Genomic DNA, 12,609 nt, shown 5'->3' on the forward strand with positions numbered 1-12,609 from the left:
TGTCCAAATTGGCCCTAGTATGTGTATATATGAATGTAAGTTAGGGACCTTACATTGTACACTCCTTGAGGGTTAGGAATTGATGTGAATATATATGTAAAGCACTGCATAAATAGACAGTGCAATAAGTACCTGAATTAAATAAAATAATAGTATCTTCATTCCATGTTTGGTTGCACAAAAGCAACAGCAAAAATCTCATTAGCTGTAGCTAGCTTGTGATTGGCCATTTTTTTTATAAATATGATAAAATCTTCATGATTTTTCTTTCAGCAGTTGTTTTCCTAGCTATTGATATATAAAGAAAAATGATTGACACCTTTTATAGTCATATTGGTTTCTAATAAGACTTATGATGATGATTTTGACAATCCGGCTAAGGGAATGGGGATTTATTAGACAATGTATGGCGGCTTCTGTAATTGTAGGTTAAGAACCCCAAAACATATTACAAAAACTGTCAAAAGTTCCTAAACCCATTAGGATTTCTGAAGCACAACTTCTCACTTGAATGGATGTGCCTCCAGCAGCAGGAATATATAGGATGTATCACTATAATTATATTGCGTATATACAGTAGATACTGGTGAGGGTGGATTATCATTCTGTGTCCTGCAAGATTGCCTGCGTAATCCTGCTTGTTGCCATTATCACACAATCTGCCATCAATGGGGGAATGATGGTTTTAAAGCATATTTTTAGTGTTGTTATTATTATATTTATTATTATTAGATTTAGTATTATTATTTTTGTTATGATTATGATGATTATCAATAATAATAATAATAATAATTGGCTATTACCGGCAAAATTTGTTAAAATCTAATTTTAAAGAATTATCTAAACATACAGGGCCCAGTTTACTGTACTCATAAGCTTGGTTGCCATGCATTTGACCTCTAAGACAATGCAATGATTTGCTAAACTGGGAAAGCAATGTTTGTGTGTGAAATTCAGGCACATGTGTGCAAACAACTGGCTGTACTTAGACAATCCCTAAAGTCAGAACAGTATATTTCCAAGCACATGTCCAAAGGAACAAACCCACAAGGATTTTACAATTAGGGCCCATTCACATTTTCTTTGCTCTTGTGCATGCATGCTGACATGCGTTTTCTCATTTCTTGATGTGTGTTTTGTTAAGGCAGGACTGCAAATGCATAATAACAAACCAAAAAATGGACATGAAGCATTTTTTTTACAGTGCACCACAATGTATGTAGTGTGTTACCATGCATCTTGGTGCACTGCAATGCATGTGTGTTGAAGCTGTATTGCCTCAGTGCATCGGGGTGCCATTCAGAGTTAATGCAACTGCAATGTGCTGGCGCATGTAACTTGCATTGACATGCATTGTGGTAACGTGCTACTGCAACACACTTCATCGCAAAGTTGTGTTTCAGGTCACAATAATATAGATATTTTTCTATAATTTTTTTGGCACAGTTTCCTGTATTGTATTTATCAATTGTATTTTAAGTAAATAAATTACTTAATAAATAAATAGTATTTTAAATAAAAACATATTTATTTGTTGTATTTATATATTGTATCTGCCTTACTATTGCATTTATATTTTAAATAAATATGTATTTATTGCAGCATTTATGTATTGTATCTGCCTTGCAATTGTATTTAATATTTAGGTTTGGAAATGTGTCATTACAATGATTAAAAGGAAAATGTAATGGCATCTCATATTTCAGTTGAATAGTGTTGACATTTTATTTTGAAAATAAAAAAAACAATATATATCTGATCCTTTGCATTCCTGTTCTCAGAATCTGGTGTATTTGCTATAAATCTGAAAAATGTCATTTATGGCACAGAGTTCTAGTAGAAAAACACACTATTGTATCATGGAATCTATATTTTTCTTTCAGTGTTTTGAATAACAATAATATTAGTATGAATAATAATAATAATAATAATAATAATAAAAATAATAAAAAGCATTTATTAAAATGTATGAAGCCACAATCTGCTTTCATACCACAAAACTTGAACCATTTCTATTATCATGACCCCTTGTATCTAACCTTCCCCCATAATGCACATGTGCACAGTCCTGCTGCAGGCATTTCTTTGATGGATATGTTGAAAAATGGTGAATGGGAGAGGATGTGTATGTGCACACGTGCAGTTTAAATGGTTTGTCCTACCAAAAGCGATTGGTAGTGGATAGTTCAGCACAATATAAAAAAACATGATTTTAAATGTATTTTACTATGACTATTATAATCCTAGTAGATATATATATAGATAGATAGATAGATAGATAGATAGATAGATAGATAGATAGAGAGAGAGAGAGAGAGAGAGAGAGAGAGAGAGAGAGAGAGAGAGAGAGAGAGAGAGAGAGAGAGATAGATAGATAGATAGATAGATAGATAGATATAGAGATAGATAGATAGATAGATAGATAGATAGATAGATAGATATTGATAGATAGATAGATAGATAGATAGATAGATAGATAGATAGTATTAAAAAAAAAACATTTTACAATACTGATGTTCTGCAAATGCTTTTGCCTTTTTGTATTTTGGAATTCTGACGGAAACTATCTAGAATGGATGATCCTTCACTGGGGCATTTGTAAATCCTTCCCCCGGCAGTGTGAAATCGCATATGTGTTTTGTACATCGTGCAGAGGATCGCTCACCTTCACTGTCTGCACGAGGTTCTCTTTAGTAACTACTATAAAGTATCTATTGTTAATCATGTAATCATGGTGGGAAAAAAAGAACAAAACGTAGTTATATCCATACCCTGATAAATAGTTCTCCATCCAAATTGTAATGTCATACAAAATATTGTGCAGTAACATATATATATATATATATATATATATAAATTAGTAGAGTAATGTGTGCAGCAATGTGCTATAATGTACAATGTACCTATAAATAATATATATAATAATGTAGTATTAGAGAACATCAAGTGTATATCAAATGTATATCTTATGTATGTTAGATAATGTATAATAATGTAACCGATCTTAGTGCATAATAACGACTATATGTAAATAACACAGTGTACAATGATAGACAATATTAAACATAATGATGGGCATAATACATTGTATTATGACATACACAATGATACAGACAGACGCATACATTCTTAGATATATAGCAAGCCATGCGTGGTAGCGGTGTACAAGTATTCAGAAGTATTTTTGTTGCATTGATAGTATTATGTATTTTCTTTGTGATTTTTTTTTCATATACGTTTAGGATTGTGAAGAGCTGACATAATTAGTATCATTTAGCAATAAAACCTATTATACGTAAATGGACGTGGGATGCTACTAAACAGGTTCATTGCCGATTAATGGGGATAGAACCCCAGAGATAGATAGATAGATAGATAGATAGATCAAGATCATTAAGATCCCCTTTCTATGATTTTTACTGAAATTGTGATATATATATATATATATATATATATATATATATATATATATATATATATATAAATTACAATTTCAGTAAAATTAGAGAAAGGGGAGATCATAATATAATCAGGTAATATAAAATACAAATAATGTTTATATATAATTTTGTTTATATGTATTGGTAATTATTTACAGATAAACTTTGTATTAATCGGGAAGGATGTCTGCCTCTTTGCATACACAGGGAGATCTGCATAGCTGTGCCATGGCTGGTCTGTGAATTATGACCCCCCCCCCCCCCCCACACACACACACACACACACACACACAAAATAATACAAATATCCTCTTTAAAAGGGAGAAACAAATCCACGGAGCTGAAATGACATCAAAACAAAGCGGTCCTCCCTGATCTCCCCCTGAGCTGCATCCATCAGGAGGGCTGTTAAAGTGTCATTGTCAGGGGACACAACAAGGTTTCTCCCCTCCCGGCCACCCGGGCAAATTATCTGCTAATTAACTTGTGTTCTAATGGAGCAATGAGGGCAGATCACCGACCACTGTCCCCGGGACCCCGCCTGCATGGGATTCCGAAGAAAAAATATATATATATACAATTTAGGAATATATATATATATATATATATACATATATATATATACACACACACACACAATTTAGGAATATATATATATATATACATATATATATATACACACACACACACAATTTAGGAATATATATATATATATATATATATATACATATATATATATACACACACACACACAATTTAGGAATATATATATATATATATATATATACATATATATATATACACACACACACACAATTTAGGAATATATATATATATATATATATATATATATATATATATATATATATATATATATATATAAAAGGAGTGCACCTAGTCACATTAGTTTACATTTATTCTACCATTGTAGGTGATATTATTGAATGGTCAATCAGATATACCTTGCATAGGATACAATTCACTGACAGTCTGGCCGGGTAGCAGTACGATCTGGTCTTTATGTCTGTGTTTATTACAGCACAGTGGTAGAGATTGAGCGCATCACTATGTGCAATAATAATTGTGTACTAATCGGCAATGGCTGAGCCTGGTACAGGGGGATATAGAGACACTGGAAATAACTGTAGATTTATAGATGATGAGTACAGGGGAGGAGGGCAATGGGTGCTTACATTAGTAAATGAAGACAATGCAGTTGTTAGGAATAAACAGAAATGGATGGTGATAATAGAACACATGGAGGGTGTAGACAGGCACTGGGCAGATCTCCATACACTCCTCACCTACACACCAGCCAGCCCTTGGGTACACTCACCCCCTACTCTCCTGCCCCCTCTACATATTCAGGAATACACTGATATCTGCAGGACCTCACCTACAGGGGGTGACACTCCTACTGTCTCATCTGGGCACAAATCTTTTAATGTGCAATTGGATTGTACTTTAAGATCATTATTTCATCCATTATAATCCAGCCATCAAATGCCTTTCCTTGCTTTACATGGCTGAAGACATCACGCCGCCTGGATCTATCAAACATCGCTAGACAGCTACAGATTCATCGGTGAAAACTAATCGGTAAAATTCGATTGGATAGAATGTATATCTGTATCCTATACTTGAAGAGCTGACATCCAGATTACATCCATAGATATTGCGTTCATCAGACAGATCACAATAAACCAATATAAAAAGGAAATGTTTCCCAGGATAAGATAGATAGATAGATAGATAGATAGATAGATAGATAGATAGATAGATAGATAGATAGAGTGAGTCATACTAAATAGTGGCAGTTGCCATATATTTTCTATAGAGAAATTACCTGGATAGATATAGATAGATAGATAGATAGATAGATAGATAGATAGATAGATAGATAGTGACAGTTGACATAAATAGTGACAATTGCCATATATTTCCAATAGAGAGATTACTTGGATAGATAGATAGATAGATAGATAGATAGATAGATAGATAGATAGATAGATAGATAGATAGATTTGCCATACATTCCCCATAGAGAGATCGCTGTACAGATAAATAGACAGATATAGATAGCTAACTATAGAGAAAGATGTACAGATACATAAATGGAAAACCTTCATAGAAATAGATAGATAGATAGATAGATAGATAGATAGATAGATAGATAGACAGACAGTGGTAAATGCCCTAAATTTCCTATGCAGAGTTCGCTACAATCACACATTTTGCGATCTGAACACACAAGAGCCGACCAGCAGTCGGTGATCCCTGTCACCCCTAACTCCTTAGCTTGAATCTATAATTATTAATGGATATTTATACAGATCCAGCAGTGAAACAAGGTATAGGTATAGGGTGCCCCAGCACAGGGCAGAGCCTGCCAGCCACCCATGTGACATCTACACCAAATAGACTGTCAGCTCTTTCGTACATCAGCTCCTGTATTGTTCTAGTGGGTCCAGCCTAGGTAGTGTTCACTTAATTTGTGCTGGAGAGCTTCCTCTGACATAGCAAACCATTATATACACCACAATATATACATATTACAAACTCCATGTGTGAGGAGTGTGTACAGGACCATAGACAGGGCTCTACTCACCGGATCGGAGGCTGGTATGAGGCATTATAGTCCTGAGCTGTCTTATGGACGATGTCCTCCTCAGATAAGTCCAATAGGGAGAGTGGAGGAGATCCACTGTGCCAGGCGACCTGTGGAGGAGACACCATTCACTCATTGTATAGGACAGAAAGGTCTCTGGGCACAGGAATCACATGGAGGGTAGGGGACACAGAAATCACATAGAAGGGATGAAGTAGTGGAACCCCATGGAGAACAAGGGGGAGAGGAACTCCATGAACGGCAGGGGGGAGAGAAACCCCATTGGGGGTCATGGGGAAGAGGAACCCATGGAGGGCATAGAGGGCTGGGGGAAGAGGAACCCCATGGAGGGCAGGGGGGATGAGGAACTCCATTGAGGGCAGGGGGAAGAGGAAATGCATGGAAAGGAAGGGGGAGAGGAACCCCATGGAGAGCTGGGGGAAGAGGAACCCCATGGAGGGCAGGGGGGAGAGGAAATCTATGGAGGGCAGAGGGAGGAGGAAATCCATGGAGGGCTGGGGGAAGAGGAACCCCATGGAGGGCAGGGGGGAGAGGAAGCCCATGGAGGGCAGGGGGCACAGAGACTCCAGGAAGGGTAGAGTGCATAGGAACCCCATGGAGGGCAGGTGGCACCTATGAAGGGTAGGGAACAGAGGGACAACAAAAAGGGAAGAGGGCAGAGGAACCCTCTAAAGGACAAGGGGCACAAAACCCTCTAAAGGGCAGGGAACAGAGAAACCCCATAATGAAAACAGGACAGAGGGCACAAAAACTCAGTGTAAGGCAAGGAATTCCATTGAGGCCATGGGTACAGGAGCACCATTAAATGCAGGGGACATAGGAAACCGATGAAAGACAGAGAGTACAGGAAACCCAAGAAAGACAGGGGGTATCTAGGAACCCCAAGGAGGGTAGAGGGTACAGGAACTTAGTAAAGGGCTGGGGTAATAGGCATATTGAGCGGCCAAGGTACTCCATGGTGCAGGGGCACTGGTACATAGAGAGATCAGGGTGAACAGGCATTCAGTAAATGGCAAAGGGCATAGACACCCCAGGAAGAGGCACCGATACTAAAAGGCAGAGGTGGTTACAATATTCGGATAGTGGTGACAACTCCATATATCACTTGAAAATCACTTATGGGATCAGAACACAGAAAACCTCCTCCTCCCAACTACAGAAACCCACCTGGCTGGTCATTTGCAGCACATAAAGGTACGTTCTAAATTCAATGCATGACAGCTATAGATAACTGCAACATGGAAAACATTTATATAAACTGGCACAATATCAAACTACATAACAATAAATAGAAAGAAGGAATACAAATAAATGCAGATAGCTAGACAGATAGAAAGAAAAATAGACAGACACATATATAGTCTATAGAGGCAGGACCTACAGATGATGAAGACAGAGGATGCTCCCAGCTGTGTCTTGTCTCTGGAGGACCTCTCACCTTCACACTTTACACGAAGTTTGTCCACCAAGGAAAGGGTCTGGGGGAGGATTTATCCCATGGAGGGGGTCTCAGGGCTGCCTGGTACAACACACACAGCACCGATTGGCTGCAGGTGCTTCAGGGGGGCTGGAAGGAGGGATCTGCACATGGATGGCTGATTTCAAAAGATTCTACATCCTACACTACAAGATTCTCAGGGACTTCACCATGCTAGATGACATAGGATTAACAGATAAAAGATAGAGATATAGATAGATAGATAGATAGATAGATAGATAGATAGATAGATAGATAGATAGATAGATAGATAGATAGATAGATAGATTGATTGATTATATAGATAGACAGGAGATAGATAGATAGATAGATAGATAGATAGATAGATAGATAGATAGATAGATAGATGAATGATAGATAGATAGATAGATAGATAGATAGATAGATAGATAGATAGATAGATACATTGTCTTTTTATGGTAATATTTCTGCCATATATTTTTTCCAATCTTAGGATTCTTGTATTCAAAAAAGAATAACCAACCATCTGGAAAAGCCCATAATCATAGAAATATTGAGTACATTATTAAAGGAATATAGATAGTTCACTTTGCAAAGTATATGTGCATGGGCTTAGTAAATAAGGTGGATCTATGCACACCTCAGTCATTTAATGATGTGCAAGAAGAATTCTGTATTTTTTTATATCCCTTTCACATGATTACATATCATATATATATAAAATAATTTCTAATGGGGCAGAGAATGTTTACTGAGTTTAGCTACTATGGTTCATCATATTCACTCAGGTCTATCAGATAGGCAACCCAATAGCCAGCTGAAAGAGCTTGTACAACATTCTGACAATGCTGCTTCTAATTGAGACATAGTGACATAGCGTTGTCAGTATGCAACAGGAAGTGCTGTTACTGGCAGGATCTCCATTTAAGAAACTGCAACTGATTTAAAAAAATCAGTTTACTCAACCACTTCTTGACCACACTATAGCCAAATGACAGCTACAGCGCGATCGCTCATTTCTGGGTGGGCATCATATGATGTCCTCCCAGAACAAATCCCCCCGCACGGCGCTCTCTGTGATCACTGTGTCCTTTGGACACAGCTGATCACATGACACAGTAAAGGACCAATCACAGCAGCCTTTTACCATGTGATCAGCTGTGTCTAATCACAACTGATCACCATGTAAATACACTTAGCAGTTATTGGCAGTACTTTCCTGACGCGGCTATTGGCAGTACTTTCCTGACGCTATCACAGTATGAGGAAAGTACTGCTGATAACCGGCAACTGTGAAAGGATTCATCTCACTGATAAACAGTGCCCTGATTATCAGTGCAATCCCAAAAGTGCCCATCAGTGCCCAGCAGTGTTGACCATCAGTGCCTAGCAGTGCTGCCAATCTGTGCCCATCAGTGCTGCCAGTCAGTGCCCCTCAGTGCTGCCTGTTAGTGTCCATCAGTGCCCATCATTGCCACCTATCAGTGCCCATCAGTGTCGCCTCATCAGTGCAGCCTATTAGTGCCCATCAGTGCTGCCTATCTGTGCTGCCTCATCAGTGCCCATCAGTGCTGCCTATCAGTGCCCATCATTGCAGCCTCATCAACACTCATCAGTGAAGGAGAAAAATTACCTGTTTGCAACAGTGGTTAGTGGTTAGCACGTCTGCCTTGCTGTAAATGGGTCCTGGATTCGATTCCCGACATGGCGCCTCCTGCATGGAGTTTGCATGTTCTCCCTGTGCTTGCATGGGTTTCCTCCGGGTGTTCTGGTTTCCTCCCACACTCCAATGACATGCTGGTAGGTTAATTGGATCCTGGCTAAATTGGCTCTAATATGTGTATGTATGAATGTGAGTTAGGGACCTTAGATTGTACACCCCTTGAGGGTTAGGGACTGATGTGAATGTTCAAAATATATATGTGTAAAGTGCTGTGTAAATTGACAGCACTATATAAGTACCTGAAATAAAAAAATAAAATAAAAATAAACAAAGAAAAACGTTTTTTTTCAAAATTTTCGGTCTTTTTCTTTTATAGTGCAAAAAATAAAAAACTCAGGTGTCCGTTTATGAACCAGCGGTAATAGATCGCTTCTCAGTTCTCCGGCATTCTCGGAGAACACAGTTCTCCTGTGAATGCAGTTTATGAAGCAGTTCTCCGAACGAAGGGAGAACGGTCTCCAAATGCTGGAGAACGGTCTACAAACTCTGGAAAACGGCTGATTTTACTATAATCTCGCAAGATTACAGTAAAAGATCAGTTTACTAAACAGAGGTAAATTATCACTGCTTAGTTTGCGGTCCCTCTGATTCTCCAGCTCTGGGCTGGAGAATCTGGAGGGAGAACACAGATCTCCAGTGAAGGGCTGACATGATCTCCTGAGTGTTATAAACTGTGAATGACCAGAGAATAGCTGAGATCCGTTGAATCGCAGCTATTCTCTGTGTCATAAATGGACACCTCAGTGGTGATTAAATACCACCAAAAGAAAGCTCTCTTTGTGTGAAAAAAAAAATTATAAACATTTCATATGGGTACAGTGTTGCATGACTGCGCAATTGTCATTCAAAGTGTGACAGCGCTGAAAGCTGAAAATTGTCCTGGGCAGGAAGGGGGTAAAGACTTATGCAGGCCATAGACGGGGAGAAAACCGGCCACAAATTCGTCCAAAAAAATAATCGGCCAATTTTCGGATCGTTAGTGGCTGAATTGGTCTGCTGGTTTTCTTGATTTTGACACATTTTTTTAATCGTTCATGTTGGGAAAAAAAAACGGCCGATTTTGCCCATCGGCCGATTTTGATGGCAATGATGGGCAAATCGGACGATCTTTTTCCCGATTAAAAAGATGCACATGAGCTGTGACCAAAGAAAAAGAAGAACATCTGTATCTATTTGTATCCATACAAATAGATACAATGTTTGCAACCGCAATCCTTAGAAATGTAAAATCTATTAGCGGTGTCCCTGCGGAGAGCTCCGCTATGATATTTGACATTTAAATGTATAAGGGTTGCAACATTGTATCTATTTGTATCGGAACAGAAACATCTGTATCCGAAATGGATACAAATAGATACAATGTTGCAACTTTTTCTTATTATTATTCATATTCTATTTCTTCTTCTTTTAAATGTCAAATATAGCGGAGCTCTCTGCAGGGATACCGCTATTATATCAATTGCCGGCCGTAGACGGGACGAAAATCAGCCGACTTTTTTTTTCGGCTGATTGAACGACCGATTTTTTTGTTTTTGTGAAAAAAAATGTCCGGTTTTCTCCCCGTCTATGGCTTGCAATAGTCCATATTTCATACCACATTTCATGATATATATATTTAGAATGTAACATGAAACATGGTTGCATTCATCAACTCCCTCACTTGCATACTGTCCCCCCCACTTACCTGAATGACAGGTTGCTTCTCTCTGTAGCATTCTGTTTCCTTTTGAATGTAGGTTAGCTGTGTGTGGCTCCACCCACACAGCCATGTTATCCATTCACAGGGATCTGTGAATGGGAAGACTATAAGTCCTATCAGGCACTGCAGCAGAATGACTCAAAGATTGTGTTGGCAGCAGAGAGGTGATGTCACCCCACTAGTAGTCCATTGTTTACTTCCTCCAGGTCTATAACAGAATTTCTATGCTCCATACGGATCTGTGATGGAGGTGAACAGTGCAGGAGCCTGTGCAGTGTACCGTGCAGCACACTGATCACGGCTGCATTGTTCTGCAGGCCTGAAAGCAAACATTTACTAAATTGACATTTTTTATTACCTAAATGTGAGTGCATTTAGTTCTTTTTTTTTTTTAAGTAAACTTTAAGAAAGCTGAATATGGTGAGAAATACCTCCAAACATACTTGAAAATAGATTAGATTTAGATTCACCCTTCTGTTTGTCCTGATGATCATTGCAAGCAAAACAGAAAGTGGTGGGACATCCAAAATGATATATTTGTGACCAGAACAAGAGGTGAGAGTATATCTTTTAATGAGAACACCTTTCCTAGTGACAACTGTCAAAGAAGGAAGTGATTTCCCTCACTTTGTAGAGATTTCCTCTTACATCTTGTTGGATCTCTGGGGCAGGAAGTGAAGGGAAATCTTCTGAACATGATGCAGATATAAAAAAAGTGACAGGGGCCCAGGACCCTGCATTCACTATATCTGGTCTCCCACAGTACACAGAACATGGAAATTCAATTATTTTCGTAAATATAAACCACTAAATACCTTTTCTGATCAGCAGTATAGAGCACCCTCCCCCCAAAAAAAATTCTCTAGCAATACACACAAAACAGAGCATGTGCAGACTTGCGACTGCTGCTCTGAAATATGGCAGGTGGATTGGAAACAGTAAATGAAGGGGAGGATCAGAGAAGTCAGGATCAAACAGCCTTTTTACACAATGCAGAGGATTAACCCCTTAGGTTTTACAATGAGTATAACAAGCATGCTTTACTGCATATACAGACTGATTTTAGTGTTGTGGGTTTAGTATCACTTTAATCCTGTCCTTTTAAAACTGAAAAAGCTTTAGCTATACAAACATTTTAACTTGATGAATAGCATGTACTGATATTGGTAAGCATTTTAAAACCACTCATAGATGGGGAGACCTTCAGAAGGTTGCATTGGGACATATCTGCCCAACTTCACTTCATCTGAGGACTGCCAAGACCTGTCACCCCTTGTCTGCTCAACCTGTACAATGGTTGCATGTGTTAGGTTGGCCATACATTATACAAATTTCATAAAATTATCTGTACAATTTCCTTTAGGTTTACCTTCAACTATGTGGTGTAAGGGCCTGCCTATTGGATACAATTGAAAGTGTTGTTTAGGTTTGACCTCATAATATATGGTTTTTGGTAAATCTAAAGAAAAATTGTACAAGAAAATTGTATATTGTATGGCCAGCTTTACTCTACACACTGCTAATTATTGCAAGTGATTTCTCATTTAAGAATATTGGGCAGAATATGACTACTCTAAAGCTAACCACACACTGTCAGACCAGCAAACTTCACCAGCAATTATGTAGTATGAGCAGGGGTGTATCGGCAATGTGTGCAGT

At 38.3% G+C, this 12,609-nt stretch overlaps 1 protein-coding gene across 6 annotated transcripts in view; it reads right to left on the minus strand.

Moving 5' to 3' along the window:
- Nucleotides 1-7,562, minus strand: part of PAX8 (paired box 8) — a 48,857-nt gene extending 41,295 nt beyond the window's left edge. For all 6 annotated transcript variants that reach the window (XR_016313371.1, XR_016313370.1, XM_089681682.1 and 3 more), the window contains exons 1-2: nucleotides 7,451-7,562; nucleotides 6,049-6,158 (exon numbers count right to left, since the gene is read on the minus strand). Coding sequence is in view for 4 of the 6 variants with exons in the window: in XM_089681682.1 (XP_089537808.1) it covers nucleotides 6,049-6,073 (25 nt within the window). In the remaining 2 variants the exon portion in view is untranslated. The remainder of the gene's footprint in view (nucleotides 1-6,048; nucleotides 6,159-7,450) is intronic.
- Between the last annotated feature and the right edge of the window lie 5,047 nt (nucleotides 7,563-12,609).

This window comes from Staurois parvus, unplaced genomic scaffold (genome assembly GCF_062004578.1).
Source record: "Staurois parvus isolate SC_StPar_1 unplaced genomic scaffold, SC_StPar_1.0 ptg000276l, whole genome shotgun sequence".
In the NCBI taxonomy this organism is placed as follows: domain Eukaryota; kingdom Metazoa; phylum Chordata; class Amphibia; order Anura; family Ranidae; genus Staurois; species Staurois parvus.